At 39.1% G+C, this 17,031-nt stretch overlaps 1 protein-coding gene across 3 annotated transcripts in view; it reads right to left on the bottom strand.

The window, feature by feature from the left end:
* Nucleotides 1-325: 325 nt before the first annotated feature.
* Nucleotides 326-17,031, bottom strand: part of RPP30 (ribonuclease P/MRP subunit p30) — a 34,540-nt gene continuing 17,834 nt past the window's right edge. For all 3 annotated transcript variants that reach the window (XM_049855466.1, XM_049855468.1, XM_049855467.1), the window contains 5 exons: nucleotides 13,925-14,041; nucleotides 13,313-13,342; nucleotides 12,859-12,896; nucleotides 12,400-12,479; nucleotides 326-518 (listed from right to left, as the gene is read on the bottom strand). In XM_049855466.1, coding sequence (XP_049711423.1) covers nucleotides 409-518; nucleotides 12,400-12,479; nucleotides 12,859-12,896; nucleotides 13,313-13,342; nucleotides 13,925-14,041 — 375 coding nt within the window. In that variant the 3' untranslated portion in view covers nucleotides 326-408. The remainder of the gene's footprint in view (nucleotides 519-12,399; nucleotides 12,480-12,858; nucleotides 12,897-13,312; nucleotides 13,343-13,924; nucleotides 14,042-17,031) is intronic.

Below are 17,031 nucleotides of genomic sequence, written 5' to 3'. Positions count from 1 at the left end.
TCCTCAAAATAACCACTTCTTGAACAAGATTAAAAAATAATATGCCATGTAAACCAAGTAGAAAAGCCTGAGTTTATAACAAAACAAAAAACTTTTGTAAATGGCTTCCTGCAGTATTAAAACACTTTCTTATTCTATTACACCTGCCATGATTTATCACTTACACAAAAGATAAGGGAAGTCGTCTACTTTTTTCCTTAAAGTATATCTAAATTCATTAAGCTAACAGCCTTTTTTTTAATGCTTCACTAGGTTTTGTTTGTTATTTGAACGGCTTGAATACGATGTTGTTTTTATAGACAACTGATTTCTAACTCCAAATGAAAACAGTGCATCATAGAAAGGTTTTATTTGCACGTGTAAAAGGGCAGAGGGGAGCACTGACAGAGACCGACTGCGGGATCCTGCTCAGCCCTCGCACTTGGCTTTCTTGCACGCTGGAAGAGAACCGTCATCCCCCTCTGACGACCGAGGTTTCTTCACTGTGGAAACAATTCCAAAAGCAGTCTTTCTAGTTTCTGTAAGACAAACAGGGAAATCATAGTGCTTGAAGTTAAAATGTGATTAAAAAAGAGGTGGTTCAGCGAGCATTGTATTACTCTGCCCTCCAGCACTAGTAAATGGTAAAACCACAATGAGCTGCTGTAGATGCTGATGTCACTTACTGTCATTCCCTTTTCTCCCCCCGACATACACACAGACCGGTACATTATTAACATCTACTTCACTGCTAAGGCCTACCTCAAGGGTAAAACTGCAGGGCAAGGCTACCCCTAAAGGTCTGTCCCTGGCACCTTCTGTAGCCAGAACTCAAGTCATACATGTTGGTTTTATGTATGGTAAGAAGACAGACGAATCAAGAGAGCAAGTACACCACGCACTTTTATTGATTTCTCCCATGGAGGTGTGCGTTTGCCTTATTTTCAGCACGTACCATATGTGTGTCTCTTATTAAACTACCTCTGAAGAAACAATCGCATTGTACTGCCAATACCCAGCAATGCCTGGTATATAACAGGTGTTCAATAAATACCTGATGAGTGAATGAATAAATCCAAACTCACATGTTTATTGATCCCTTATATACTGGTTGACAATGGACAAAGAAAAATGGAAATTATGAATGCTTAGGTCAGGCTGGCAAAACAGTTCAACTTAAATTTAACCCATTCTGGGCCAGGCACTGTGTAATATGCAGAGGTATAAAGATGCCTAACAGACAACACTAAGCCTTCCTCCTACAGCATACCTGGTAAGCACATAAAGGCAAATATAACAGGAATGGGGGGACCCACAAGAATTAATGCTCTGAGTCAATTAAGGAATGCATCATAAAACAGGTGACAATAGGAACAGAGAAGAAGGAAAAAAAAGGAAGTATTCCTTTGCAAAGACAAGGAGAGAGGTAAGAAGAACCTAGTTATTTTTAGGCAACAACATGGCTGGTGTGAAGGAGGAGTGTGAAAAACTAGGGGGAAATGAGGCTGGAAAGATAAAGGTCAAAAGTGTCATGAAAAGACATCCACACTTTGTCTTTAGAAAGTGGGAAAGAAGGGACTAGGAAGAGAATCATTAGCTAGGAAGGACAAAGAATCACAAGAACTTGATGAACGCGTAAGAGTTATTTTTTACGTCAAGTTGTTTCTTATAAAAGTAAAGTCAATTCGTAAGAGTTAATAAGCATTACGTTCTCATTTATCTGAATTAATTTACCAAGTCTTCTGAAACTTTGCCAGTTATTTAAAAAAGCACTTTAATTTATACAAGGGACAAAAACTGCTCTCAAGGTCACTAAAATGGCAACACAATCAGAGAACTTCAAAATAAATGGAAATTGCCAATGATTTCCATTTCACTAAATGAAAAATCTTGCATTTAGACACGTTTATTCATAGCATTATGATTCTGAGTAATACTCTGAAACTCAGCCGAATGAATAAAAAGTATAAAAATTACATTGTGAAAAACCAGCACTTTTTAACAAAACAAAATGCATTGGTTTCAAAATTATTTTAGTTCCATCTCAGAAATGTTCTACTATTAATATTACATGAACACTGACTTCTTAATCTAAGTTGATATAAATAAATGAAAAACCAGTAAAACTCTTTGAGTGTAAATAAGTCTTTAAAGAACAAATCTATTCTGCTTCTAGGTATATACTCAAAATAATTGAAAGCAGCAACTCAAACAGACACATGTACACCAATGTTCACTGCAGTACTATTCATGACAGCCAAAAGGCAGAAACAACACAAGTGTCCACTGGCAGATGAATGGATAAACAAAATATGCTATATACATAAATGCAGTATATACATATGTACAATTTAGCTTTAAAGAGAAATGAAGTTTCACCATAGCGGGTGAATTTTTAAAACATGCTAATAGGCCAGATACAAAAGGACAAACATTGTATGATTCCACTTATATGAAACATCTAGAATAGGCAAATCCATAAAGGACAAAAGGAGATTAGTGGTTACTATGTGATGGAAGCCCTTATGGCGTAGTGGTTTAGAGCTACAGCCTCTAACCAAAAGGCTGGCAGTTCGAATCCACCAGGTGCCCCTTGGAAACTCTATGGGGCAGTTCTACTCTGTCCTGTAGGGTCACTGTGAGTCGGAATCGACTCGACAGCAACAGGTTAGGTGCTGGAGGGAGGGGCAAATAGGGAGTTTAAAAAAAAAGGTGAAACAACAACAAAACCCATGCAGGAATACCAGCAAATTAAAAAGCAAGATGTAGAATGCCACTGTGAAAAAAAAATTATTATTTTTGTAATAAGAAGAAGTTACATTTGTGTAGGGGTTTAGTTACAATGTGTTTTCACATACAGTGTTCATTTAATCATCCCGCCAAGGAAAATCTATACCTACCCATACTACCCACTGCCGTCGAGTCGATTCTGATTAATAGTGACTCCGTGTGAAAGAGTAGAACTACTCTATAGGGTTTTCTAGGCTACAGTCTTTATGGGGAGCAGATTGCCTTGTCTTTCTCCTGTTGGGTCGCTGGGTGGGTGTGAACCACCAGCTTTTATGATAGTAGCCAAGCACTTAACTGTTGCACCACCAGGGCTCCTTATTTAGTAGTATGCTATTTTGTTCATGAGGAGTCAAGGTAGGCGCCCCCAACAGGTCCATCTTGGTCCACTGGCTGACTGAGGAATCAAACTCATCAATCATAAGCCAAATTCTCTGACTTTGAGCCTCCTTCATTTTCACCTGCCCCTTCCTATAACCTCCTCAGAATCGCTATTCACTGGATTCTTGATTTCCCTAAGGCAAGCCTTCCAGTGTAGAAAGCCAGCTACTATGTGTCCCAAGTCTTCTGTTTTCCAGGTTGGACACTTGGAAAACATGTACTGCTTTCTGGGAGCACAACAGACAACTCCTGAGGGAGCAGAAGACCAATGGGATACAGACCCCAAATTCTCATAAAAAGACCATACCTAATGGTATGACTGCAACTAGAGGAATCCCGGAGACAATGCTCCCCAGAACTTCTGATGGCACAGGACAGGAACCATCCCCGAAGACAACTCATCAGGCATGAAAAGGACTGGTCAGTGGGGGGGGAGAGAGATGCTGATGAAGAGTGAGCTAATTAAATCAGGTGGACACTGGAGAGTGTGTAGGCAACTCTTGACTGGAGGGGGGATGGGAAGATAGAGAGAGAGGGAAGATGGCAAAATTGGCACGAAACGAGAGTCTGAAAGGGCTGACTCAATAGGGGGAGAGCAAGTGGGAGAAGGGAGTAAGATGTATGTAAACCTACATGTGACTGATTGGAATGGTAAATGTTCACTTGAAGCTTAATAAAAATTAAAAAAAAAAAAACATGTACTGCTTTTAACGATCCCTCACATGATAAGGTTTCCAGACTCTTTAAGAATCTATTAACCATCTTCTGGTAGTGCTCTAGTGTATTGCTATCCTTAAATGTAGCATGCAGAACTAGACAGATGCCAGCTGGGGCTTCATTAGTGCAGAGCATAATAATGAGAATGTCAACCTCCTTGCCTTAGAATCCTTTACTTCTTATAGTGTAACCTAAGACTGAATTAGCAATATTAGAATACTCTATCTCATACTGAGCCCTCAGTCAACTAAAACCTAGGTAACTGTATAATTTATCATCTGTATTGGGATGCTTTTCAGTGTTTAATAATTCTGCAGGAACAACAGGCATAAACTAGGACTGTCCTGGGTACACTGGGGCATACGGCAATGTTACCTAAAGCCTACAAACCGTTTTTAGTTGAGCTTCTATAAAAAGCCTGGCTTTATATACCCAATGCTGAGTAGTTGAGTTCTTTTAAGTTACATGTAGAACTTTATATTTTTCACTATTACATTTTTTTTTTTGTTTTAATTTCCCTTTCTTGTTTAATCTATTTTGGAATACCAATTGCTTTCCAAATCTTGATTATTCCTTATATTCATTTCAAATAGATAAAATAATGGCAGAACTGCCAAAGCATGAATCAACTACTCTTTAATTTCAAGAACATCTTGATAAAAATCCCAGTTAATGTGGTCATTCTCAGAGCTTATGTGATAGGTCTAAGCTATGTAATGTAACAATGTCAAACTAAAAATGCTGAAACCAAAAGCAAAATTATCTAATTCATGGTAAGTCAATACAGTAAGCAGTTCTCCCAAATGGAAACCAGATCATTAAAATGCAGACACAACACACAAAGTCTTAAAAAAAAAAACCTACCTATTCATATGCTAAATAACTTGGCTATATTCAGCAACTGATTCTGTATGAGTGGAAATCTATGAGAAGGCAATGGAATGCATTCTGAAGTTTAAAATACATCTGGGTGATAGCAACTAAATTACTTCTTGACCCTCATAAAAATTACAAAGAGAATGAAAAAACCGATCAAATGTGCAGGTTTTCTGTTTTTTTTTTAAATAAAGCTTCACTTTTATTTTCCAAAGTCTCAGTACATTAAATAATTGTAGTTTAATTTTTATTACCTGGTGGCGCACTAGTTAAGAGCTACGGCTGCACTGAAAAGAGAATTGACAGTTCCACAATAATAGTAGTAAGAGACTTCAACACACCATTCAGTAAAGGACAGAACATCTAGAAAGAAACTCAACAAAGATACAGAAGACCTAAAGGACACAATCAACAGACCTGACCTCATAGACATATACAGAACACTCCACCCAACAGCTGTAAAGTACACAATCTCTTCCAATGCATATGGAACATTCTCTAGCACAGTCCACATCTTAGGCCACTGAGCAACCCTAAACAAAATCCAAAACACTGAGATAATACAAACTATCTTCTCTGACCACAAGGCCATCAAAGTAGAAATTAACAACAACAAAAAAATCAATTACATGGAAACTGAGTAACACCCTGCTTAAAAACCACTGGGTAATAGAACAAATCAAAGATGGAATAAAAAAATTCCTAGAATGAAAACACATTATACCAAAACCTTTGGAACACAGCAAAGGCAGTCCTCAGAGGTCAATTCATACCAGTAGAGACACGTATCAAAAAAGAAGAAAGGGACAAAACCAAAACATTAGCTACAAATAGAGAACAGCAAAAGAAGCTCACAGTCACCAGAGAAAAAGAAATAACAAAGGTCAGATAGAAATAAATGAAATAGGGAATAGAAAAACAATAGAAAGAATCAACAAAACCAAAAGTTGGTTGTTTTGAAAGATCAACAAAATCGACAAACCACTGGCCAAACTGACAAAAGAAAAACAGGAGAGGATGCAAATAATCCAAGTAAAAAATGAAATAGGGGATATTACAACAGACCCAACTGAAATAAAAAGGATCATAACAGAGTATTATAAAAACTATACTCCAGCAGGAAACCCTATGGAGCAGTTCTGCTCTGTCCTAGAATCGATATGAGTTGGGATTGACAGCAACGGGTATGGTTTTTTGGTTTACACTCCAATAAATCAGAAAACCTGAAAGAAATGGACAAATTTCTACCAATGCACTACCTATCCAAACTAACACAAAATGATGTCCAAACATTCAGAGAAGAGCTCACACCAGTACTACTATTTCAGAACACAGAAAAGGAAGTAATACTTCCACACGCATTCTATGAAGCCAGCACAGGTCTGATATCGAAACCAGGCAAAGGCACCACAAAAGAAGAAAATTACAGACCAGTATCTGTCATGACTATACATACAAAAATTCTCAACAGAATTCTAGCCAATAGCATTTAGCATCATAAAAAAAAAAAAAATACACCACAACCTAGCAGGATTTTTTAACAGGTATGCAAGGATGGTTCAGCATTAGAAAATCAATGAACATAATCCACCACACAAATAAAAGGAAAGTAAAGAATCACATAATAATCTCAATCAATGCAGAAAAAGCATTCAACAAAGTCCAACGCCCATTCCTGATAAAAAATCTCAATAAAATAGGTACAGAAGGAAAATTTCTCAACAAAATAAAGAGTTGTTGTTGTTCTTCTTAGGTGGTGTTGAGTCAGTTCCGACTCATACCGACCCTACGCACAACAGAACGAAACACTGCCTGGTCCTGAGCCATCCTTACAATCGTTGTTTTGCTTGAGCTCATTGTTGAAGCCACTGTGTCAATCCACCTCATTGAGGGTCTTCCTCTTTTCTGCTGACCCTGTGCTCTGCCAAGCATGATGTCCTGCTCCGGGGACTGACCCCTCCTGACAACATGTCCAAAAAATGGAAGATGCAGTCTCGCCATCCTTGCTTGTAAGGAGCATTCTGGTTGTAATTCTTCTAAGACAGATCTGCTCATTCATTTGGCAGTCCATGGTATATTCAATATTCTTCACCAACACCACAAGTCAAAGACTTCAATTCTTCTTCAGTCTTCCTTATTCATTGTCCAGCTTTCACATGCATATGATGCGATTGAAAATACCATGGCTTGGGTCAGGCGCACCTGAGTCTTCAAGGTGACATCTTTGCTCTTCAACACTTTAAAGAGGTCCTTTGCAGCAGATTTACCCAATGCAATGCATCTTTTGGTTTCTTGACTGCTGCTTCCATGGCTGTTGACTGTGGATCCAAGTAAAATGAAATCCTTGACAACTTCAATCTTTTCTCCGTTTATCATGATGTTGCTCATTGGTCCAGTTGTGAGGATTTTTTCTTTATGTTGAGGTGCAATCCATATTGAAGGCTGTGGTCTTTCATCTTCATTAGGAAGTGCTTCAAGTCCTCTTCACTTTCAGCAAGCAAGGTTGCGTCATCTGCATAACATGGGTTGTTAATGAGTCTTCCTCCAATCCTGATGCCCTGTTCTTCTTCATATAGTCCAGCTTCTCGGATTATTTGCTCAGCATACAAATTGAATAGGTATGGTGAAAGAATACAGCCCTGATGCATACCTTTCCTGACTCTAAACCAATCAGTATCCCCTTGTTCTATCCGAACTGCCTCTTGATCTATGTAAAAGTTCCTCATGAGCACAATTAAGTGTTCTGGAATTCCCATTCTTCGCAGTGTTATCCATAGTTTATTATGATCCACACAGCCGAATGCCTTTGCATAGTCAATAAAACACAGGTCAACATCCTTCTGGTATTCTCTGCTTTCAGCCAGGATCCATCTGACAACAGCAATGATATCCCTGGTTCCATGTCCTCTTCCAAATCTGGCCTGAATTTTTGGCAGTTCCCTGTCGATATACTGCTGCAGCTGCTTTTGAATGATCTTCAGCAAAATTTTGCTTGCGTGTGATATTAATGATATTGTTCTGTATTTCCACATTCAGTTGGATCACCTTTCTTGGGAATAGGCATAAATATGGATCTCTTGCAGTCAGTTGGCCAGGAAGCTGTCTTCCATATTTCTTGGCATAGATGAGTGAGTACCTCCAGCACTGCATCTATTCGTTGAAACATCTCAGTTGATATTCCATCAATTCCTGAAGCCTTGTTTTTCACCAATGCCTTCAGACCAGCTTGGACTTCCTCCTTCAGTACCATCAGTTCCTGATCATATGCCACCTCTTGAAATGGTTGAACATCGACTAATTCTTTTTGGTAAAATGACTCTGTGTATTCCTTCCATCTTCTTTTAATGCTTCCTGCATCATTTAATATTCTCCCCATAGAATCCTTCTTTATTGCAACTCAAGGCTTGCATTTTTTCTTCAGTTCTTTCAGCTTGACTAATGCCTAGTGTGTTATTCCCTTTTGGTTTTCCATCTCCAGCTCTTTGCACATGTCATTATAATACTTTACTTTGTCTTCTCTACCCACCCTTTCAAATCTTCTGTTCAGTTCTTTTACTTCATCAATTCTTCCTTTGCTTTAGTTGCTCGACGCTCAAGAGCAAGTTTCAGAGTCTCCTCTGACATCCACCTTGGTCTTTTCTTTCTTTCCTGTCTTTCAATGACCTCTTGCTTTCTTCATGGATGATGTTCTTGATGCCATTCCACAACTCGTCTGGTCTGTGGTCACTAGTGTTCAATGAGTCAAATCTATTCTTCAGATAGTCTGTAAATTCAGGTAGGATGTACTCAAGGTCGTATTTTGGCTCTCGTGGACTTGCTCTGATTTTCTTCAGTTTCAGCTTGAACTTGCATATAAGCAACTGATGGTCTGTTCCACAGTTGGCCCCTGGCCTTGTTCTGACTGATGATATTGAACTCTTCCATTGTCTGTTTCCACAGATGTAGTCAATTTGATTTCTGTGTGTTCTATCTGGCGAGGTCCGTGTGTATAGTCACTGTGTATGTTGGTGAAGGAAGGTATTTGCCATGAAGAAGTTGTTGGTCTTGGAAATAAAGGGTATCTTTGCTTTTTTTTTTTATGCAAAACTAACAGCCAATATCATTTTTAATGGAGAGAGGCTGAATACATACTCCTTGAGAACAAGACATGGATGTCCTTTATCACCACCCTTATTTAACACTGTGCTGGAAGTCCCAGCTAGAGCAATAAGACAAGAAAAAGAAATAAAGGACATTTTTTAAATTGGTAATAAAGAAGCTAAACTGTCCCTATTAGCGGACAATATGATACTATACATAGAAAACCCAAAAGACTCCATGAGTAAACTACTGTAACTAATAGAAAGATTCAGCAGAGTAGTAGGATATAAGATAAACATCCAAAAATCAGTTGGGTTGCTATACACCGATAAAGAGAATGATGAAAAGGAAATGAAGAAAACAATACCAATTTATAATAAAAATAGTCCCCCCAAAATAAGGAATAAATCTAACCAGGGATGTAAAAGACCTATACAAAGAAAACTACAGAATACTACTTCAAGAAACCAAAAGAGATCTACACAAATGGAAAAACAGACCATGTTCATGGATAGGTAGACTCAACATTGTGAAAACGACAGTTCTACCCAAAGCAACTTAAAAATACAATGCAATCCCAATCCAAATACCAACAACATTCTTTAAAGAGATGGAAAAACTAATCATCAACTTTATATGGAAAGGGAAGAAGCCCCAGGTAAGTAAAGCACTATTAAAGAAAAAGAATAAATAGGAGGACTCGCACTACCTAACCTCAGAACCTACTATACAGCTACGATAGTCAAAATAGCCTGGTACCAGTAGAACAATGACAGACACATTGACCAATGGAGCAGAACTGAGAACCCAGATGTAAATCCATCCACCTAAAGTCACCTGATCTTCGACCAAGGCCTAAAGACCACCAAATGGGGAAAAGATAGTCTTTTTAACAAACGGTGCTGGTAACGCTGGATGTGCATCTGCAAAAAAAATGAGACAGGACCCATACCTCACACCATGTACAAAAACTAATTAAAAATGGATCAAAGACTGAAATAGAAAGCAAAAAACAATAGCGATCATAGAAGAAAAAATATGATCAATGCTAGAGGCCCTAACACATGGCATTAACAGGATGCAAACCATAACCAACAACACACAAACTTCAGAAGACAAGCTAGAAAATTGAGATCTTCTAAAAATTAAACACTTATGCTCATCAAAAGACTTCACCAAAAGAATAAAAACAGAACCTGCAGACTGGGAAAAAATTTTTGGCTACTACAAATCAGGCAAAGGTCTAATCTCTAAAATCTACAGGAAAATCCAACACCTCTACAACAAAAAGACAAATAATCCAATTAAAAAATGGGCAAAGGAAATGAACAGACACTTCACCAAAGAAGACGTTAAAGTGGCTAACAAACATATGAGGAGAAGGCTGAGATCACTAGCCATCAGAGAAATACAAATCAAAAACAATGAGATACCATCTCACCCAGGCATTACTGGCACAAATCAAAAAACAGAAAATAGCAAATGTTGGAGAGGCCACAGGAGGTTGGAACTATTATGCACTGCTGGTGAGAATGCAAAATGATATAAACATTTTAGAAAACAATATGGCACTTCCTTAGAAAGCTAGAAATAGAAATACCATATGATCCAGCAAGCCTAATCCTAGGAACATATCCTAGAGAAGTAAGAATTATCACATGAATAGACATATACACACCGAAGTTCACTGCAGCATTGTTCACAATAGCAAAAACATGAAAACAACCTAGATGCCCATCAATAGATGAATGGATAAACAAAGTATGGTACATACACAACAGAGTATTACACAACAATAAAGAACAATGATGAATCCGTATCTCATAATATGGATAAATCTGGAGGGCATTATGCTGAGTGAAATAAGTCAATCACAAAAGGACAAATACTGAGACCACTACTGTAAAAACTCATGAAAAGGTTTATATACAAAAAGAAACAATCTTTGATGGTTACCAGGGAGGGGAAGAGGTAGGAATGGAAAAACACTAAATAGGCAATAGATAAGCGGTAACTTTGGTGAAGGGTAGGACAGTACAAAATAGTGGAGAAGCCAGCACAGCTTGTCCAAGGCAAGGTCATGGAACCTCCACAGACATGTCCAAACTCCCTGAGGGACCGAATTGCCGGGCTGAACGCTATGGGGACCATGGTCTCAGGGAACACCTAGCTCAAATGGCATAGCATAGCTTATAAAGAAACTGTTCTACGTTCTACTTTGGTGAGTAGCGTCTGCAGTCTTAAAAGCCTGTGAGTCGCCATCTAAGATATTCCAGTGGTGTCGGTGCTTCGGGAGCAAGGAAGAATGAAGAAAACTAAAGATACAAGGGAAAGATCAGTCCAAAGGACTAACAGACCACAACCACCATGGCCTCCACCAGACTCAGTCCAGTACAACTAGATGGTGCCTGGCTACCACCACTGACTGCTCTGATGGGGATCACAGTCGAGGGTCCTAACAGAACTGGAGAAAAATTCTAACTCACAAAAAAAGACCAGACTTACTGGCCTGAAAGAGACGGGAGAAACCCCGAGAGTAAGGACCCTGGACACTCTTTTAGCTCAGTAATGAAGTCACTCTTGAGGTTCACCCTTCAGCCATAGATTAGACAGGCCCATAAAACAAAACAAGACTAAAGGGGCACACCAGCCCAGGGACAAGGACTAGATGGCAGGAGGGGACAGGAAAGCTGGTAATAGGGAAGCCAAGGTCAAGAAGGGAGAATGTTGACATGTTGTGGGGTTGTTTACCAATATCATAAAACAATATGTGTACTATCTGTTTTATGAGAAGCTAGTTTGTTCTGTAAACCTTCATCTAAAGTACAATTAAAAAAAAAAAAGAGCAACGGCTGCTAACAAAAAGGTCAGCAGTTCGAATTCACCAGCCGCTCCTTAGAAGCCCTATGGGGCAGTTCTACTCTGTCATATAGGGTCACGATGAGTCCGAATTGACTCGAGGACAATGGGTTTGGGTTTAGTGCTTTGGATGAGTAAGAAATTCAGTGGGTTCCAGTAGTGGGATTAAAGTGAAGAGATAGATAAATGTCAAGTTAAAAATGTACAATCTGCATACTCTCCAGCATGTAAACAGAAAAAACTGGAGTCATGATGAGTTATAATAATTGCAAAAACTTATGGTCTGAGTTTGTTGGGTTTTAAAAATGTATTTGCTGTTTTTGTTTTCTTAATAAATGGGTTACTATATATTTTTGCCATTTCAGTTCTCTAAGACAGTGATTCTCACAGAGCAAGCACTCTCCTCTGGAGAGGAGGGAGGAGGATAGGAGATCAGAAGCCTCTCAAAATATAGCCACAAAACTATCTGTAGTTGAAGGACTACATTCAATACTGGTTTCTGTAACACAAACTATATTTATCCCACAAACGAGAAAAAGTAAAGCCTGAAGTGAAGGGTGAGAAAGCAATGAGGGATATGGTTAAACAGGTTGAGAAAAGATGACCCGAAAAGGACTCTGGAGGACACAACAATAAAAGCAGATATGGTTCAACTGTTTGATTAAAAATGACTTGCTTCTAACACGAATCCTCGCTGTTTTCACTGGAAGAACTGCTCACCTCCGTGAAGAAGTGCTGCTCTGCAGTTGGTGGACACCGCAGCCTTGGCATCGCTTTCAGACAGCCCAAACAGCAGCCCTCTGGTGGGGTCATTAAAGTCTTCAACCCAGAGTCAGCCAAGGACATGAGACTAACACAAACAACTAAAAATGCCAGCTCACCTAGTCAAACTGAGAGAGAGACCTTACTTCTGTAACAGTTCGTAGCCCAACTGGGACATGCATCTAAGAGATGCATTTAACTCTAAGCTTCTACAGTATGGAGTCCCTCACTCCTCTTTTTCTATCCTACCCTTAATCCAGAAAACAAAAAAAGACTTTCTCCATGAGCTGGTGTAGTTGTTTTTTTAAGCTATTAGACAGTAAACTTACAGTGAAATGCTGAGAAAAATATTTTAACTAAAATACCACTTTGAACTCCAGATTTCCTAAAATACAATTTCAACTCAAAAAAGGATACAAGTTTGCCACATCATATGGGCCTCTTATTTCTAAAGGCTAAAATAAACAAAAAATAGATACAAGAGGACAAGTTATTTATTCATAACACTTCAATGACTTCATTTGGAGTAAATTAACAGGATACTTAAGTGTCCAAAAATAAGAAAGTCACTTGTAGAATTTTTAAGTCATTATAATTTTGATGGGTATCTCAAGCTTTTGAAAATACAAAAGAACACCGAAAAGTATTTTGTAACCATATAAATGAAAAGTTATTTACATAAACAAAACTTCAAACCCAAATGGAATGGGGAGAGATTTTACTTTCCAGAGATTACAAGGAAGAAATGCATAGTTAAAAATGAAAACATGCAATAAATATTCATTACACTGCTATTTAATTTCTCTTCTAGAAAATTTTCAAAGTTTTGTAACTTGAAAAGCAAAAACAAAGTACTTAATGCCAGACTTACCCCTTCTGCAGCACTAGATATAATTACGTTCTACAAAATAGAAAGTGATCAATATTAATCTTGTGAATGTAAAAAAAAAAAAAAAAGAAGAGTCTTATAATACAAATAACCAGCAGTCACACCTTAACATTTAAGGCTCAAATACCAACTTCTTTTAAAGATAAGGTAAATAACTAAAGTGAAAGAATGACAGATCACATGTCAAGCTAAAGGCAGCCTTTAATAATAAGAAATTAGAACAGCTTTCCCAATAGGTCTTAGAAAAGATGAATTAGTTAAACTAGTTTCAAAGGTCATGTAACTTTAATTCAACTCACTGATGATAAACAGTTGTTATCTATTTATTATTTTCATAGAGGTAAACTGAAATTCCTTATTGAAAGACAGGGGTTTTCCACAATCTTCCCCCCCCCTTACATTACTCTTCCCTCAATATTTTTCCTTCCCTTAAAATCTGCAGAGTTCATCAACATGGGAGAAGTTGTTTCTGTGCCTTGAGACCTTTCTGCTTTAAGGACAAAGATTCAGTATGAAATTCCAGTGTATTAATAATAATAAACTGCTAGGTTTAAAAAAAGTTTTAAAAGACATGCTAAAATGATGGAACCCTACCTTTCCTTTGCAGATCTGCATCAGATTGAGGGCATTGGAAATTGTGTACCTTCTCATTGTGGAGTCTTTGATGGCAGGGCTGTAGACAAGTTCAAAGCCTAAGCCTCGGTCAATTGCCTTCACAGGAAATAAAGAAAATAAACTGTCAAGGGTGAACACACACTGCCCAACTTTATTTTCACCAAATTCCCCCCTGCTTCGCCCCCCACTGCCCATCTCCTGCTTGTCAAGGTACAGCCTTAAACAAAGGTGGATGCACGCCCAAATGGCACCATCCGCAAGGTGGACAAAACAGATCTGTGGCTCTATTTGGCCAACAGAGTTGATCTTATCTACGGGAAAGACAAACAGGAGTTATGATTAGGCTAAGGAGAGCAAAGTCCCAGTAGGGTGGCGGCGGGCCTACTGCTCCATAAACTATCAAAAGGAAAACAGAGTTGCTCCAACTGCTTACGGTAAACTGTGTGCAAAATAGTGCAAACACAGTAAACCAAGTAATCTGATCCAAGAATGAAGAAAGAGACAAAGAAACAGGTTTTAAAAAGCCCAAAGCATGGGTGCGGGTAAGGTCTTTCAGGTAAGTCACATATTACTATGAGTATGCTGAATGAAGGAATAATAATAACAGCCACCATTAAGTTCTGACTCTGTGCCTGGAACAGTTTCGAGTCTTAGGTATTACCAAATCCTTATGATACCTTTAAAAGGCACTGTGGCAGAGACTTCTAATTGCCCTCGATATCAGTTCTCTCCTTTTTCTTTAGTAATTGTCATAGTTGTTGTTAGTTGTAGTTGAGATGATTCTGACTCACGGCAACCTGTGGCAACCTGTATGTGCACCGTAGAACTGCTCCATAGGGTTTTGAAGGCTATGACCTTTCTGGAAGCAGACGGTCTTCCCAGGAGCATCCAGGTAGATTGGAACTACCAACATCTTGGCTAGTAGTTGAGTGCTTAACTGTTTGCACCACCCATTGACTCCTTCTCTTTAGTAATACAGACCCTGATTTTCATCTGGGCTCATGGCTGCCCAGTGGAAAAGATGGAAGCAGCCTGGGCCCTTGACAACTTTGCTCAGCTTACAACATGAGGTTGGCTGTTTACAGGAGAAAAAAAATTTTCCTTCTTATTTAAGGTGCTCTTTTTTTTTAATAGATAGGCACCAGTGTTGGCATTTTATAAGAAAATGGCCCGGAAGGGGTGGAAATGAAATTAGACGGGTCTGAACTACTACAGAATTTAGCTTCATTTACGAGTGATTCATTGTCTGTGTTCATTCACAACAGACGTATTTTAGGCCCACTATGGCCCCAGTGGCACAGTGCTTAAGAGCATGGCTGTTAACCAAAAAGGCTGGCAGTTCGAATCCACCAGCTGCTTCTTGGAAACCCTGTGGGGCAGTCTTACTCTGTCCTATTGGGTCGCTATGAGTTGGAATCAACTCAACAGCACCAGGTTTGGGTATGCACGGGAATGGTGAGCTTTAGCTCACCATTCTAAGAGCTTACCTTCTTAGCATTTACAGTTCAGTGGGGGATACCATCAAACTATCATACAAAAATAGAAAACTACAGCTGTGTAAGTGCTATCAAGAAGTTTGGGAGATGGGTGAGGGAGGAATTAAGTAGTTAAATAGGAGGAGGAGGAGGAGGAACATTTTCAGACAGAGGAAAAGGCTCTGTGTTTGGAAGCTGCATGCATAGCACATAGAGAAAGAGAGAGTCTGGGCAAGAGAGAACAAGGGGAAGCTCTGTGGTGAGAGCCAACGGCTAAAGAAGATGGGAAGGGTCAACTGCGCAGGACTCTAGGGCTGGTGACAAGGATTAACCCTAAGAGCAGTAGGAAACACCGGAAAGATTTTAGCATGGAGGTGATAAACTGCCTCACGCTGCAAAGGGCACTTGAGTGCAGTGATCTTTTGAATGAACAAAGAAAGGAAGATGAGGTACAGCCCAGGCATTATGGCCCAACTCTACCTAGTAAATGAGATTCTATTACCCAGAGGAGGACAGCTGGGACTGCTGAAAGTCTAGTCCTAAGTGTTTGGAGGGAAAAGAAATACTTGCCTTCTTCCAGAACTACAAGTCCATCTTGATTTAATTCAGGTGTGCCTGACAGCCCCCTTTACAATCCCTTCCTGAACACGATTTTCTTTCTTCCATCCCCTAATCCTTCCTTTTCCTTAACTTTTCCTCCTTCCTTATGGCTCCTAGATCTTTGCACTTTCCTGTTGTTCTTAGGTGCCGCTGAGTCGGTTCCAGCTCATAGCGACCCCACATACAACGGAGCAAGACACTGTTGAGTCCTGAGCCATCCTCACAATTGTTGCCATGCTTGAGCCCATTGTTGCGGCCACTGTGCGAATCCATCTCATTGAGGGTCTTCCTCTTTTTCACTGACCCTCTACTTTACCAAATATGATGTCCTTTTCCAGGGACTGGTCCCTTCTGGTAACAAGTCCAAAGTACGTGAGACAAAGTCTCGCCACCCTTGCTTCTAAGGAGCATTCTGGCTGTACTTCTTCCAAGACAGATTTCTTTTGTTCTTCTGGCAGTCCATCGTATATTCAATATTCTTCACCAACACCATAATTCAAATGCATCAGTTCTTCTTTGGTCTTTTCTACTGATTGTCCACCTTTTACATGCATATGAGGTGACTGAAAATACCATGGCTTGGGTCAGGTGCACCTTAGTGCTCAAAAGACTTTACTACATAGCTGTTACTGGTTTAGTTAGAATTTTAATGCTATTTCTACACAGCAACCTTCCCTGCTTCCCTTTTCCAACAATTCTTTTCCACCTCTAATTCTCTGACTTGTGTTATTTCTGGTAATGACATTTATTATGACACTCTCTGTGCAAGAGTTACACGTACACTTCATTCTTCCCATCTTGGCTTGTACACTTTTTGAACCCTGAAATATATAAGAGTCTTTTATACAAGAAGTGTTCAATATATTTATATTTTGAGTGAAAAAATAAGAGTTTATGGAAAAGAGATCATGTGATAATGCTGTTCACTATGGATGATCCACCAGAAAAGGAACAAGCGTGAACTTGAAAACACCCCTTTTGCCATATTCTCAACTATCTCCTCGGCTACTT

The sequence above is a fragment of the Elephas maximus genome, chromosome 16 (genome assembly GCF_024166365.1).
Source record: "Elephas maximus indicus isolate mEleMax1 chromosome 16, mEleMax1 primary haplotype, whole genome shotgun sequence".
NCBI lineage: Eukaryota > Metazoa > Chordata > Mammalia > Proboscidea > Elephantidae > Elephas > Elephas maximus.
Note: the sequence above shows the minus strand (reverse complement) of the source record. Positions and strands in the feature narration are given on the sequence as shown.